At 34.9% G+C, this 16,737-nt stretch overlaps 2 protein-coding genes across 4 annotated transcripts; one reads left to right on the forward strand and one right to left on the reverse strand.

The window, feature by feature from the left end:
• The first annotated feature begins 4,700 nt into the window (after positions 1-4,700).
• On the forward strand, positions 4,701-5,570 carry LOC104887882 (hypothetical protein). Its single transcript, XM_010672649.3, has one exon. The coding sequence runs from the start codon at positions 4,701-4,703 to the stop codon at positions 5,568-5,570; it is 870 nt and encodes a 289-aa protein (XP_010670951.2).
• A 4,003-nt stretch (positions 5,571-9,573) lies between these two features.
• On the reverse strand, positions 9,574-15,616 carry LOC104887884 (actin-related protein 2/3 complex subunit 2B). 3 transcript variants are annotated; one of them, XM_010672652.4, is made up of 10 exons: positions 15,454-15,615; positions 12,980-13,046; positions 12,549-12,756; positions 11,831-11,997; positions 11,613-11,690; positions 11,396-11,528; positions 10,679-10,770; positions 10,538-10,594; positions 10,320-10,371; positions 9,574-10,094 (listed from the first exon to the last, which is right to left on the reverse strand). In XM_010672652.4, exons 1-10 carry the CDS (start codon positions 15,555-15,557, stop codon positions 9,850-9,852), a joined length of 1,203 nt encoding a protein of 400 aa, XP_010670954.2. In that variant the 5' UTR covers positions 15,558-15,615; the 3' UTR covers positions 9,574-9,849. The 3 variants fall into 3 exon arrangements, with proteins under 3 accessions (XP_010670954.2, XP_010670953.2, XP_019103954.3); XM_010672651.4 differs by having other exon boundaries at positions 10,538-10,770; positions 15,454-15,616; XM_019248409.3 differs by lacking the exons at positions 12,549-12,756; positions 12,980-13,046 and having other exon boundaries at positions 10,538-10,770; positions 15,454-15,523.
• Positions 15,617-16,737: the final 1,121 nt, after the last annotated feature.

The raw sequence follows: 16,737 nt of genomic DNA on the forward strand, positions 1-16,737 counted from the left end.
CTGAACTAAACTGAATTGAACTCAACTGAAATGAGCTAAATTATAACTAATAGAAATGATAGTTGGAGCTGAACTGAATTGAATTGAACTAATTGCAACTGAACTGAACTGAAAATAAGTTGGGAAAACATGCCCTGAATCTGAATCTTGGTCAAAATTTCTGAACTCAAGTTGAGAATTAAACAAAAAGCTCAACTTAAATTTTGATTTGAAGAAGCTCGATACTCAACTCGAGCTCAAATTTAAATGTGAGTGTAACAAGCCAAGGGAAATAACCTCAAGTTCGACTTTGGTTTGATCGACTTGTTAGTGTTGCCACTTAATTAAGAATATACATTAAGCCCGAGGATGAGAAATTCAGCCTCAAGCAGCGGATGGGATGTCAATCTTGTTTCCAAGGATGAGAAATGGTACATTTTCTAGTGCTTTGTCGAACCTTCAACTTCCATTCTTCTCTCTGCAAATCTCTCCGTCATTTGCGTCAACTAAGTAGGCATCTACCTACGATGTAATTCCCAAAGTAAACAAGACATACAAGCATTTAGGAAAGAGGACATTAATCGTAGGGGGGGAGGAGAAATCACTTAAGACTTTATGTCATGAAACAACAACGAGATGCTATCAGTATGATCACCTTTATGCAGATCTTAAGAATACACATTATAATGTTACTACTATAAGTCTAATATACCCTTTCTCCAGTAGTTCTTCCAACCGGTATTTCAACTCATTTATTTCTGATGGAGCTTTTGCCTTTTGGTGTACGTGGCTTTGGAGATAGGTTCAGTTGCAAAAACTAGGTCGACAACAAACTCTACATCTCTCCTTGGAGGCATACCAATAATTTCTTTAAAAAAACATCTTGGAACTCTCTGATTATATGCACATTATCAGGTCTTAATGGATCATCCTTAACCCTTCTCACACAACACATAAATAAAAACCATCATTTGTTTATATAGCTCATAAGTTGCAAGGCATTGATTACTTTAATCTAAAGTTCTCGAGGTATTCTTGTATATGATACCCTTTTTCCCAAAAGATCTCTCAGTTTCACATTTTGTGCATCACAATCTATCTTAGCCTTGTACTTACCAAGCCAATCCATTCCTAAAATGACGTATAGATTTGATAAATTAAACTCTATTAGATCGGAAGGAAAGAAGCCCTCCCTATTTTCAATGAGACATTTAGAAATCTCTTAGAGCAATTAACAATATCCCCAGACGGAATAACTATAGGCATATAACTTGACTCGGACTCAACCAATGCTAGAGTTCTAACAGTTGTATGGGCAATAAAAGAAAACGGTGTTCCAGAATCAAACAATACTTTAACAGGAATAGAGTTGATAGAAAAAGTACTCGTGACAACAGCTCTACGAGCTTCCTCCTTGCTGACAGTCATCATATACAACTTTTCTTTGCCCTTATTATCGCTATTGTTGGTCACATGGTTCCCATTTGGTGCCTGATTATTGGTATTGGTTGGTGGTTTGGAGTAATTGGAGTTCCCTGACCCATTGTATGCATTTTTACGATTCCTATTCCCATTCCAGGCTTGTCTTCATACCTTTCTTTTGACCATTGGGGTTAACTTTATTCTTTGAGTAGCACTCATATGCCCTATGTCCCAAATTCCCACAGTCACGACACTCCGCCTTATTACCCTCGCAATCTCTCCCAGGATGGTTGTTTGGGCACTTCCTACACCTATACACACGCTCAGGTCTTCTGCGGTTGTTGGTGTTATGGTTGTGGTTATCGTTATTGTGGTGAGTGTTGTTGTTGTTGGGTCCCTTACCGAAATTTCTTTAGGAGTTTTGGATGTTCAGGTTCCCATGGTGTTTCTTTTCAAATCTTTGAACCTCGGGGTTTGGATTCTCGTTTCGTTTCTCACCTTGTTTACCTTCTTTCTCTTGTTTTCTTATGGCATATAAATGGGCACCTTTGCCAAAAATATGGTTTAAAGAGGTGAAAGTATCTCCCACAGTCTCCCTTGCAGGTCAACAATGAGCCATAATTCAAAACGTGAGGCCTTAGCTTCCTTAGTAGGGGTAATTTCAGGAGAAAATCTCATCAATTTAATGAATTTGCGGTAATATTATTCCTGAACAGACATGCTCCCTTGCTCTAGCATCATAAACTCTTGAGCTTTCTCCTTTTTGAGGTATGGTGGATAGTATATATCCCTTAGGCTTTCTTGAAAGCTTCCCACCCAAAGCCAGGTTATTTCAAAAGGTTGTCCTTAGCTTGAGTCTACAAAAAGTGGGCATCCCCTGTAGGTAATAGCTTGCTAAAGACACAATCTTGTCATATGGACAAGTGAGGATAAAGAAAAGCTTATGATAATACATAATCCTAATCTAACTCGGAAAGAAAGTATAGGATTCAGTTGTACAAATTATAACCCAAAAAGAAAGCAACGACCACTAATAATATTGTGGAGGTTGTGTCGAAGAAGGAGTCTTATTCAGGTGTTTGGCGATTTGCAGGGATAGTGGGAGATATTGGAGATGGTTACACAGTCAGTTATTATTGGCTGCGAGGCGTAGCTAAAGACAGTTAGAAAGGATTTAGGAGTATTTTTTTAAATCTATCTATCTATTTAGAAGTTTTTATCTAAACATATTTATAAGTACTCCTAATTCTATCATAACAACAATCTTGACAAGGTTCAAGCTGAAGCAGTGAGGCCTTGTCCACGAGCAGCAATTGGGGGTTTTAAGCAGTGGCGGATCTTAAGTAACTATCTAACAGGGGTCGAGTTGATAAATTAAAAGTTTTAGTGTAAAATTTTAGATGATGAATAAAAACACTAACACACACCAATATATAAATATACTATTATTAATGGCTACAAAGAGCTTGTAGCTAATGTAATAAATCAAAATCTCAAAGGTGCAGCTTTTAAGAAATTGTTTCCATTTATTTGTTTGACCATTATGAAATGTTCATTAATTAGCAACTAAATTAATTACTCCAGTAAAAAAGATTACCAAATTTATGATTGTTAGGAATGAGTTTGAGGAAATAAGTAGTACTATTATAGTCAAATAAAAAAAGTTTTTAAGAGAGGAGAAGAATAAAATATAGTATAATCAATGAAAAAGATTTTTCTAAATTAGGGAAATTGATACAAGCCAAAGATAAAGGCCCTGTTTGGCAAACAGAGTTTAGAGTTTAGCTTTTAGAGTTTAGAGTTTGCTGTTAGAGTTTTAACTTTTTATTCAGAGGATTTGACTGCGGATTTGACTGCTGTTTATATAAATGTGTTTGATAACACTTAGCTGTTTGATAAAAACAGATAAATATTTTTATGATGTGAATGACAAAAATACCCTTACTAAATATATAAACTATGCTATGATTTCCCCTAATTAAAACTAATTTAGACTATTAATCTAACCCATATAACTCACTCCCCACCCGCCACACCACCTCATTCTATTTTTCACCCACTCAGCCACACTCTCTCCTCACTCCTCCAATCACTATTCTCTTTCTCACGATCAAGGCACACAAATGATCAAGGCCATACAACCAAGATCAAGTCTACACAATCTCGATCAAGGCCACGCAATCACCATCAAGGCCACACAACATCTTCATCCTATTATCTCTCCTCCATCATTTTGGTAATTCGGGTTGTGGGTCTTCGATTTTGGGTGGTTTGAGTTGTAAGTTTTCGGTTTTCTTAGACTATAGAGTCCAAATCTATTATAAATATAAATTAGCATGATTAACTATTTTCTTAGACTATAGAGTCCAAATCTTATAACATACCCTTCTTTCTAGTTACACTTGCGAACGTTAAATTTTTACAATCTCCAACTTTGACTTACACGATTAATTAAGGTGTCAAAGTATATTAAAAAAGACTTGTCGTGAATAATAAGTTACCCAACTTGCAAATTATTCGAGTTTGGCCCAAAAAATTTATGAGCAGCATCACTAAGCTTGAACGAGTAAAAGATATTGGCAATACAAGCAATAAGCTCTAATTATACCTAAATAAGTACATGCATCCAAGTGCACGTAGTGCATGGTGCAGCCTTTTCTAAACTACGTTGTTTTATCATTTTTAGAGTATAATTTTTAAAAATTATTGTTATTTGCTTCCTTAAATTTTGCAACTAAAGATTTCTTTTTCAAATTTAAATTTAAAAGGTATATCTTCTTTTACCTTAAGTGTAGATGTTCATCTAATATATGTTCTTTTCATTGTAACCTTTGTTCTTTTATAAATATAAATTTACACGTTCTTTAATTTTAAATCGTGTGTTTTTTTTCAAAGTAAAAAAAATATTGAAAAAAGTTCATGTTCTTTTATATAAATTGTATATTCTTTTTAGTGCATAATGAGCATTGTGCACCCTAGTGTACAATCCACGCTTTACGATTATATTATAATCATCTTGTTCTTTTGGACCTTTAGTTTTTTAACTAGGTCATTATTCCTTGCAAATTAAGTAAAATTCATATGCTTCTCTTTGTTTAGTCAAACACCCCCAATTCTCAGCAATCTGACACGATCAAGTATCAACCTCGATCATATCAAACCGTCTGCAAGACTGCAACCATGAATGCTCTCTTGTTATTCTGCTCTAATTCTTAAAAACAGATCCAAAAAACAAAACAATCCCAAAATTTCAATCAAAAATTTCCAGGATACATACATAGAATAAACAGATTGCCATCATGGGATCACTAGCAACCCATTTTTCGACGTTTTTGTTCTTCTCCCCACTTGGTTTACGTCGCTTATATTCATCTTTCTCTCTCTTCCTCAAAGACCCATCTCATTATCGCTCAAAACCCTGGTTTTTTATGGACCCAAAATGGAAAAACTTTGACCTTTATGCCCTTTTAATTACCTTACCTATTGCTGTATTATCAGATTTCTTTATTTTTCTCTCATTTTCAGGCCACCCCACTTACAGATTTACCTTCCTTCAATATGGGGCAGTAATTTTCCTTTTCTGGGTACTTTTAATTCTCATTAATTTGAGAGAAAATTATGATCTTTTTGCTATTAATGAGTGTTTTTTGTTTGTTTTATCTGGGGTTTTCTTTCTTGTTGAGTATTTCATTGTTGGAAATGGTGGTTTTACTGGTGTTAGCAGTAATGTGTATGGTTTACTTGGTAATGTAACCCTTGTTTGTGCGTTTTGTTGCTTGTATTTGTCAATTAAGCCTACTTCATTTTTGGCTGATTTTGTTTTGTCAAGTGGGATGGTTTTTAAAGGTACTTGGGTGTTGCAAGCTGGGTTGAATTTGTATACTTCTACATTTGGGTTGAAAGGTTGTCAGGAGATTTCGTTGTCGCTGAATCAAGAGAATGTTGATGTTAAATGTGATCTTAATGAGGATAGTTTGAGGGGTATTGCATTGATGAAGTTGTTGTTTGTGTGGCATGCCATTGTGGTTACTATCTCTTGTTTCGGGTTGTTCGGGTTGTTGTCGTGTAAGGAGAATTTGAGATGTGGCGAAGGCAGTGGACCGTTGTTGGCGAAAATTGAGTCTCATAGTATGCTAATGCAGCAGCTTCCTGATCTTGAGCTGGAGTAGACTTTCTGGTTTTTATAATCATGTATGTTGAGGGATAAATTGGTCCTGTAGATAGGTGTTCAGAGGAGAGTTTCTTCTATGGAGGTAGGTGAGGTTCATTTCTTGTGTAGCTCATAGTAATTTTTTTGACACATAATACTATCTCTAGGCTATTTCTGTTTCTGGTTATTATGTATACAAAAAGCAGTACTGTATTTAACATTAATAAAATTCTTTTTCATCGTTTCTTCTATAGCATGAAGAAAGGATTATTATTTCTCTTCTGTTGTTCAAACAATCTTTCTGTAATGAGTTAGTTTTTCAGGACACAGTAATCTTATTTCTTCATATACTGAATTATTATGTGCCAAATGGGAGACATCAGTGCACTAATTCTGCCATTGACTATTTGACTGTAATGCTTGTGGGTAATTGTGTCATTAGTAGTTTGTTTGTATAGGGGGATTCGGAAGGAGAGGGAGAGAGATATCTTTCCCCATTGTTCGAATACAACATGGGGGAAGAGAAGGGAAAGGAATTGGAAGGATGAATTTTCTTTTCCTTATCAATAGACTAACCTCGTCAGATGTTGGAAGGAAAAGGCAAGCTCAGTCTTCGCTCCCCTTCCGTTCCTCCCCCTTTCCTCTCCTTCCTTTTCCTACCTTTACCTCTCCTTACTTTCCCTACAGTTCCGTCCATTAGTGTTATCCAAAGTTCCAAACAAAAGTGTAAGGTCCTGTAAAGAATGGCTTTAATCAGACCTTGTGTTTGAAACCAATTGATGCATGGAGTAATATGCTGCACTTTGTCTGTCAAGTATTTTGGCAAATACATCATTGTCAATGCCTTAATGGGGCAATGTTGTTATGTGAAATTGCAAATGACAAAATTAGATGCTCTAATGAAGGCTTATAATAATAAAAGAATAGAGCACCGTATTTGAAGATTGTACTGAGATCATGGGAGGGATGGTATGGAAGATAAAACAGAATCAGAAGCCGGGCTGAGGAAGTGATCTCAGATGGATCTGTGTTTGTTTAATCATGATTGTTGGCTACTTAGATTCACTTGATGTCTCACGGCAAGTCTCAATGTGACATTAAATGGTACAAGAGACATTTTAGAGTCTAGGATGTCACTCACAACGAATATATGAATCAGGAAAATGACAATTTTAATATAAGTGGTCTGTTCTTAACTTTGCAAGATCACTGATAGTGAGATGGGGTAAGTAATTGTCTAATCGATATTGATACTCTTGAGATGGGAGGCTGTTAGACTTCCATAATATTTTCATTTGTCAAGTATCATCCTCAAAAAGCATATTCTATCTAGGTTACCAGTAATGATTATTTGAAAGTATCCATGAGACCGTGATGGTACAATTTGGCTTCACGATAATGTATGTTAGTTTGAATTATAGTTAACTGTCACGGTGACACCTTGTTGCTTAACCTTCAATATTTCCTATTATGATGTTAAATGGGATTGAACTTTATGTATGTATCTGAAATTTTATTTCCAAGAAACTTATTTGATTATATATATCAATTGAGAAACTTTTCTTTAACAAAGTTGTGCAATAGTTCTGAAAACCATTGTAGGAGTACATCAATTGCAAAAATGATGGTAGGTAGATAATGTATTTCTCTTCGGTGGAAGACGAAAGGAAAATTTATACTTGCTATTCCTTTATACCTTTATCCCTTACAGTTGCTGGTACAATATGCTTATTCTGAATATATATTGGCTAATATTTTGGTGCAGCTTTGGTGAATTTTCCATTGTGCCTGATGCATATAGATAAGAATGGAGAAGTGAAACATCATTTGTGGTGTGTGGTGTTTCATCTTGTGAATTAAATTAGCTAAACTCTGAAAAATGGGAGATATGTAGATGAATTTATTTGATATATTTTTCTCTACATTTTGTTCAGCCATCATCTTGTGTCCTTTTATCAATTGTCAAGGCCCTAGATGGCATAATGATGGTTTCATAAATTGTGCATAGAGATATTCTGCACTTCTGTTTTGCAGATTGCGTTTATCCTGCGTTATGAGAGATTTGAGCTACAAAGATAGAGCTCTGACTAAACAGTAAGAATTCAAATAATTAGATGCAAATTTGTTATGGCTACATCTAAACTTTCAAGTTCTTCCTTTTTCTTAAGAAGGTAGCTAATTGTTCAGAACAGTGTTTTTAAACATTCGTTTTTCTGTTGGCTGAACAGGAGACACTGAGAGTATCAACAATGAAAACCGTTTCCATAATGTTACATGCTCATCATAAAATGGACATGATACCTGTTCCATGCATACAACACTAGTGGTACTTTTTCTTTTCTTTCTCTTTTAGAAGTGTAACTTATTATATCTATATTACGATGACTGTCAATCTACAAGATTGAGCTCCCAGACTTCCATGTTTACATCGCCATGCTGACGAATGTAGCTCTGATCTGAATACAAATGGTAACAGAGTATTGATTGATTGATCAAAAGGCGACACGGCAACACCATTCCCATCATTGTAGTAATATCTTTGGCAGAAGACTCATCATCTAGGGTCCATAAGAAGTGTTCTGGTCAGAATTCTGGATTCATTAACCCATGCATCTTTTGGCATATATAGAGTAGAAGTGATAAACCTCAAAATCACTGCAATGATGAGCTTATTGATCCAAATGATAAACAATGGCTTGCAGGAACAAGTTTCTTCATATAGAGTAGAAGTGATCAATGGATGAACCTTAGAATTCAAGTCGGTGTCCTCTTGGAACTTGCATTGGAAGAAGGGTCTGAGATTTAGGGTTTACTTTTTATTTATTATTCATTTGTGTTCCTGGGTTTAATTTGTTCTGGTCTGCATGTCTGTGCATGGAGGAACCCAGGAGGGGAGACTACGTCAGCCTGTCACTCTATCAGGAGAAAGGTCTGCTTAAATTTTATTTTTCTTGGAAATCAGAGTTATAGGACATGGTTTTGCAAAGTTTCCATACCACACTTCTGTAACTATTCCTAGAGATGGAGAGTGAATCCCGTGAAGGAACAAATTATGCAAGATAGACATCTTCCATTTCCAACAAACACGAAATACAGGTTGGTGGAAAATTAGCTATAAGGAGTGTGATTTTCTACGGAGTAGGTATTAGCACACAACCCTACAGAGAAACCCATCTTGGAGAAATCACTGAGATAACCCACCGCCCTCTCTAACCATGAGCCAGGGATTGATGTGGATCAAAGCATATGATATATACTCTTTGTTAAGAATGATGACTTAGTGGCTTCACTCCAGCTGAATGGCAACCAAACTGCAAGCCAAGCTGCAGTTACATGATCAGCCTCCGTTTTCCTTATTGCAGCTGATTTTCCTCCAAATGGGAGTTTAATACAAGAGAAAATGGTTCAGGGTTCTGTTATAACAAAATCTTATGGCTCATCATCTGGATAGCTCATTTCATCCAATCAGAGAGCACACTTCTTATTACAGCCTATGTAGTGTAATGTAAATAGATTTTGTACTACTACTTTTAGATTTATGTCATTAGATTTCTCTTGTAATAATCAGAGAGCTTTCTCTCTCTAAAAGGCTCTTCTCAATGAATAATAGATGATTTTGATTGTTCAATTTCGCTCTGTAACACCCTTCTTCTCTGATTTTTCCTTTGAATGTAGTTGGTTTATGGTTTATACTGCTTGGTCTCAGGAACAAGAGGAGATGTTGGTTTTGATCATTGAATCTCAATTCAGAAGACATGGTAAGCCCTTATTAATTGATTTTCTCATTTCATTCTACTCTGTGCTTGTAATACAAATATACATATACAAGGTAATGCATTTACTTACCAGTTACGTGGTAGTCGTACAATTTATGACCTGCATTTTGCTCATGCATTTTGAGAAGTGCCAAATGGTTATTTTTTATGTCATCTGGATGAAACAAACAACACATTTTTGTTTTGTTGATTCCAACGTATTATGATTTTTCCTTCAGGAAATTCGATTCCAGAATGATGTAAACGAGGAAAACAAACTGATAATGCTTCTATGATTAATTGATTATGTGTAATAAGCACCAAGATAACCATACAAAAGTAATAGAGCATCGAGTTTCTCTGTTCTTGTGTTTAGTTTAACTATGTTACATTACGCATCTAAGCTTACATAAGCATATGTGGCTACAGTTAAGAATTACTTTTGAAAAGTACATGAAGCTGTTTAATTTTTTTGTTTGCAGCTGATGGTAATTGGTCAACCTGATGACGAGAAAGTGCCTTTTCAAATCATCAAGAACTGAACTACCCTAATCTTGTATATTTGTTTGCAGACTTTAGTTTAGGGGTAGAAAACCATTGGCGGTGAAGTCCAAAGTCATGGATCTTAATACGATGATGGATTCTCTTGATCTTGTTGTTCAGTTCACTGAATCCATGAATTCTAATACGGTATCTTGTTCTCTTGATCTTCTTCTTGAAATCACCATATTGTTTTCTGAGTTTTCTGAATCTTGAAGAACTGACAGGCTTCATTTTCCAGCCGCATCCTGCGTCGAGTTAATTGCATTTTCTTGTGAAGTTGTGGTATCAAGTTTATACTGCTTATCTTAAATGAGAATTGTGGACATATAATAAGAAAGCTGTTTATTTCGGTAGCATGTTTGAAGTCCTCTTATTTTAAGTTAAGATACAGATTGTCAACTATTTAGTTCATTATTCTGGCTCGTAACATTAAAGTTCCTTTAAAAAAATTGACTCAATTGAAGACATACCTCGAACCTGCTGTTCGTTATCATCTTCATCTAGGTCTGGCTGATGCAAGATCTACAAGGGACAATGAAAAAATCATTGATTTTTCTGTCTGTTTAATTGCTTAAAATATAAGTAAAAGAACTAATAATAATTGGCTTTTCAATTATACAAGTAAATGAGATGCTGATAGAAGTAGGATCCTTTGGTGCATTACAGCATTAGTGACTAGAGTTCCTACCTTGACCAAATCGTCCAACCTCCTTCTCATCTTTCTTTGAATAAACCCCTTGGTGCTCTGTAGCGATTCTTGCATTAAAATCAGGATGTGGACTTGCCATTGTCTAAACTCTAAATCAGTTGAAGCTACTAGAAGTTGTACCTTTATATGAGATTTAACATAGGTGTAGAAGTTCAGTAGATTCCACACAGTATTATCTAGTCTTTTATCATCAACGTGGCGTGAAAAGATGTCTGCACATGAAAAATTAGTCATCAAATAGCCCGAATGGGTAGTGGCGGTAAGAGAGAACCTAGAGTAGCAGTGGAACATTCTTAAAATAATGGGATTGAATGTCGCTTATCTTTACTGGTGACCCATGTTCATGTTAGCTAATTTGAGATCTTGCTGTCATTTCTGCTTAGAATATGTCAGTATTTAGTTTCATTCTGCTTTAGTGTTCCACTTCTATTCTATTGTTTTGTCCTGAACCATCTCATTTTCCACTTTTTTTAGGCAGTGTCTAATGTCTTGAACACCATACCACTTATGGCCTCTTTTTTGGTAGGTTCTAATGATTGGAGGTAATGTTAATGAACTATAGTGTAATTTAGTAGGAAGGTTCCATGTCAATAATTCTTCATAAATTTCCATCAAAGTACCACTTAATACCACCTTCCAAAATGGTAATGAAATTTTATGAAGAAAAGAATATGTTGGGGTTGTACATACATTACCATGTATATTGACATGAAACGTCCCTTGCAAAAAATTTCACTGAAATTCATTATCATTATTGTCAATTATTATCACTTACCAAATGGGTTGTTAAAGTAAATAGAGACTAATTGATAGACTTAATATGTAATAGGGTAATACCAAAAGAGACAAATCCTCCATTCGTACTCAAGTCCTCCATGAGTTCTCCCCTCAACTCTGGAGGAGGAATAGGTGACCATGTGCATGGAGGTGCTTTAGCAAATGCTTCAGAGCTTCCAATGTCCATGAGCTCCTATATAGAAGTTTTACTTTTTATATGATCGACATAAAATTATGCTTAAGATATGATGTAAACTATGATGGGTGTGCCACAAACCTGGAAAAAGGATGTGGCAATAACCACATCTGAAGTTTCCTTGAATCTCATAGGGAATACAACAGTAACCTTCTTTGGCTGTCAAGCACATACATTTCATGCATCAAACACAAACCCCTACAGTGATCATGATGCTGTTAACTACAGGAAGAGGGGCAAGGATGCATTATCTGTAAAAGTTATCAGAAATAATTTATCTACCGTGTTCTGTATAATACCTGTCTGATTACAAAGAGAGGTTCTCTTGGGTGATATATACACTTAATCGGTTTATAAGTCCCTTCAGAAGCATCCTCTGAACTGAAATTGCGGAGCATTTCTTTCAGTTGTGAACTCAATATTACAGATGCTACTGCAGCAATCTCCTTGATTATCTTCGCTCCATCTGCAGAAGGAATACAGAAGCATTTGATCAATTAGATTCAATTGTGATTGCCAAAGTTCCTGTTTCTTGTCATCTTTTCATTGATGACCAAGGAAGAAACAGAATGGAAAGTGAAGTGTAGAGAGAAAAATAACAAGGTAAAAGCCTTGGGTCGGCTGCATGAGCTAAGATTTCATATCCAATGGTCGTTGCCATAGATCCTCTGCCTCCATTTTCTTCTATCAATTCAAGTGTTATATTATCCTGCAAATCTAATGTTTTCATATATTCTGAAAGTTCTATATCCAACTACCCAAGTCATCGTTGCCTCCCTTGACTTCTCCGAAAATCTTCCTACTCGCAACTCTTCACCCAATGCATCATCTAGTAGACATCACATATGTCCACACCAAGGCAATCTGCTATGTTTTTCTGCTATACTATCTTCCTTATTTATAACTCAAAACTTCGTCCAAATTTATTTCTTAAGTCTTAAGGTGTTAGTGTAAAATGTTATTGGATTTTCTGAGAAGAATATGTTTTCATGTTTGCAGAAAAGTGGAGCTACAAACCTTTGCCTTGTGGTATATGAACAAATTTCAGCTGTAAGGTCAGTTGGTATCCATCTCTTGCAGGGTGAAGTATGTCCACCACATCAGGACTTATATCTTTCACCTTTTGTATCGTGTAAGGACACAGTCCTTGTGATACGAGTGTCCTGGGAGAGAGTATTGGGGTCGAAATCGACAGATAGATGTTTTGTGGATCTGAAGCAGAGGACTGTCAAACAATGAATTAGACTTAGAGCCTGACTGTACTACATTTAGATCGCTCCTGCATATATAACACAGTAAGTAGGAAAAGTTTTTTTTTTTTTGTTTCAGCTGAATTGTTGAGATTATACTGTTATCTTGATCCTAGTACAAAAGTGCAGATCCATATATTAAAACTTTTGTATTTGTTCTCACTTCTCAGTCTAATTAACAGGATTTTGTGAAATTACCTGAACATAGTATTCCACGGACCCAAATTCATATAAACGATGATCGATCTCCATAGGTTTTTGAGCTCTGTCATGAAAGATGTTCGATCAGCTACAAATTTGTATACTGCCACTGTCCAGAATTAGCTATTATGTGTTGATAGTTTAGTCTAAACTAATAATAAGTTCAGTTTAGGTCCAATAAGTTCAGTTCAGATAAGCTCAGGTCCAATAAGGTGAAAAGAACGCACCCTAAATTAGATTAGAATGAAGGTAGTATCTCTTTGCATACTCAAATATATCATGAAGTATGAACTCTATCTCTTGTAATGGTCATCTTTATTAACTTGAAATATGTTTCGACCCATGAGTAATGATGTAAAAATATAGTTAAAAGAAGTCAGATTTATCATTCTATGAATTGTATTTTGATAGTGTTACAAAAAGAAAAAGTGACCAAATTATGATGAGATTCGACTGTTGTTTAGACTGTGATGCAACTACTTTATTCTAAATTCTAAGCCACTTGAAGTATAAAGTGATGGTGCCAAAACATGCATATGTATCATCCATTGAGTGTTTATATTTCATAAAATTTCTACCATTCTTCACCGACATTTTGTAGGCTTTTTAGTGGACATCTTTTCATGGGTACTCCTCTGCAGGATAGAAACATTTATCTTTGACCTACTGTGTTTCTGGTGCATCTTTCTTTCTTTTTTTCCTCCCTTTTTTTTTTGTAGTGATACATTTATATGGGAAATGAAAAACTTTTTTGCACATTTCACCCCTTTTAAACACCAATATCATGTTATACAATATGACGATCCTAAATGGCAAATTAAGTTATCATCTTCTATTATTTAACTCTTTCGTTAAATGAAGGGGTAGAAAATTTTCATCTTTGAGACGGGGTTATCATCATATCGGAAAAATGATTGGTGAGGGATTAAAGGAGCAATATTTGTTGTCTGCCATAATTTCAGCCATTCTCTTGACGGGAATTATATATTTGGCCTGTCTTATGATTTTAGCATATAGATGTTATTGAAAGTTGTTTGGTTCAATTTTTTGTTTACATAACCTTACTTTTCTTTTTTGGGTAATTATTTTTGCTTGTGCCTTAATTTATTGTGACTAGGTACACTCATCCTCCTGAGGAAAGTGCTTAGTGGTGGTGTTGCTTTTGCATACATGTTATTAACTAGTGCATTAAACTATAAACTGGTACACTATATAGTAAAGTACTACAGTATAACGTGCAAGTCATATTAAGTTACAATACATCTCGGATTGTAATAACTTTATGGCGGATTTGTTTTAGTTAATTCCATGTTCGTTTTTTCACAAAAAAAAAAAAAAAAAAAAAAATATTAAGTTACAAATTAGATTTGCTTTCCTCAAAACAAAAAAACTCCCAAAAATAACAAAAAGCAGCTAAAGTTATCATTTGGCAAAGCCGGCTGATGGGTTGGCTTGCCACTAGCATACCGGAGAACAACCAAGCATGAGTCTGCCAATGGACCATCCTTTGCAAAGGATGGCACCATATGAGCACGACGAAAAGCCCACAAATTAGCACCAAACATGTTCAACCTATCACTTAATATTAGTCGAATGCTTAAGGTAGCCGTCGTCTAGTAAGACCAGTTTGCTTTAGCACACCCACCCGGCCACCCCCATAGTTAGCCTAGCCCCTAGGATGAAAATTGACATGGTATAACCATTGTGAGACTTGTCCTTTTGGGGTCGCAACACGATTGTCTGCTGGTTTAGGAGTTGTAGCGCCATCTTTAGAAGCAACAAGTAGTACTACTACTCAGTACCACACTACAACTCTTGTGAGTTTTACCAAGGATTTTTTGTTCAAAACCACCTAAACTTTTCACGTTTTTAAAAACTCCCACCTTAATGAATTTTTTTTATAAATTTCCACCTACCATTTCCAATTTTATTAAAAACTCTCACCACTTAACAATTTTTGTTAAATTTCGTTAACAAAACCGTTAAGTAGACCTCACGTATGCATTTTATTATTAATTTACTATCGAAGTCAATTTCCTCAATTTAAAGGCAAAATCTCAACAATTTTGGAGCAAGTTTGGAACGAATTATAACTATTTGTAGAGACTTGCAACTATTTCAAGTTTGGTTTTGTTAAAAAAATGTATATGAGGGACCCACTTAACAGTTTTATTAATGGAATTTAACAAAAATCGCTAAGTGGTGGGAGTTTTTAATAAAATTGAAAATGGTAAGTGGAAATTTATAAAAAAAAATCATTAAGGTGAGAGTTTCTAAAAACGTGAAAAGTCTAAGAGGTAAGATGCGATTTATCCTTTTACCAATGAAAATACTCCATATGACATGTGAAATCAAACAAACGTTGCATAACTTTCCTTGAATGCCTTAACATTTTACATGTTGTATAAAGAACACAACTACACCAAGCAAGATATCATCCAAAATCAGAAACATATACTACATATTCTTACCGGAAAAGCTGAAGCAAAACTTGTTGTAAAGCTGGGGATGAACGTTCGAAAAAACCATTCTTGAGTCTTGTTTTTCTAAGGCCATCTAAACCAAAGCAAGCCATCTCTAGTTAAATAACTTCCTTTCTCCCACAAAACTCATGTGTGTGGTTTTTATGTAAGGTAAATGTTAAAAATTGTGAAATAACTGGAGAAGTGGTTGATTTAGAGTGTGTTTTAAGTTACAATCATTGTAACAAATCTTTGAAGCAAATTAATCTAGTCACTATAATTGTCTTCTATCATTAACCCCTTGAAAGTTCATGTTAGTTGGAGCGGTAATTCATAGGAGTGACATGGATGTAGACATGTATTTTTGGCTTTTACAGTAATGAATTATCAACAGTAAGACATCATCATCAACATTATATTAGCAAGATAAATTTATTATCGCTTGTTAAACTTAAATTTGATGATGGATAAAGGTTATCCGACACTAAGGACTACTAAAATTAGTTATTAGCATAAATTCATGATAGTGTTTTATTTTCAGGCCAGATCGTGTGTTTCTTTCCAGATACAAAATAATGAATTCATGATAGTAGATTTTTGGGTTTTTCAAAGTAGTATTCTTGTATTCTTGTTGTTGGCATTCTATAAAACATTCCATATAATTTTGCAATGAAGTTGCATAATTTTCCACGTGTACACTTATTATTGATGACGGTCATTAGAATATCATTAATCTTGTACCTGCCTTCTTTTTTAACTATTTATTATTCTAAAAACCTAAAGTGTAACCTGCTTCCAACTTCTAAAATCCCACATTTATTTTTGTCACTCTCAAGTGCACATTGTTTTTAAAACCAAAACAAAAAAAAACCTGAAAAACAAGTTTCAAGTAGTTTAAAATTTTCACTCTAACTTCAAAACAAAAACAAAAAAACATAATTAAGTCGAATTTGACATTTAACCTAAATCGAAAAACCAATAATCGATAATTTTCACCCTAAGTAGGTTAAATGTCAAGTTCGACTAAAATACATGAGTACCCTATCGGAAAACCCTAATTATAATATCAACTTAAGCACGTGAAAACTACTTTAAAACTACCCTAAAGGATTCTTGGGTTCAATGGTATGGCATATCTCGCACATGAGAGACTAAGGTTCAAATCTTAGTGGAAGCAAAAATTTCAATATTATTATGGGTGGTGGAGGATTGGGATTTTTATGGAGCCTCCGAGTAAGTGGTCCTGTACGAGGATAGTTTAGAGGAAATTCGTGTTGCCACAAGTTCTTAATT

The sequence above is a fragment of the Beta vulgaris genome, chromosome 3, assembly GCF_026745355.1.
Source record: "Beta vulgaris subsp. vulgaris cultivar EL10 chromosome 3, EL10.2, whole genome shotgun sequence".
In the NCBI taxonomy this organism is placed as follows: Eukaryota; Viridiplantae; Streptophyta; class Magnoliopsida; order Caryophyllales; family Amaranthaceae; genus Beta; species Beta vulgaris.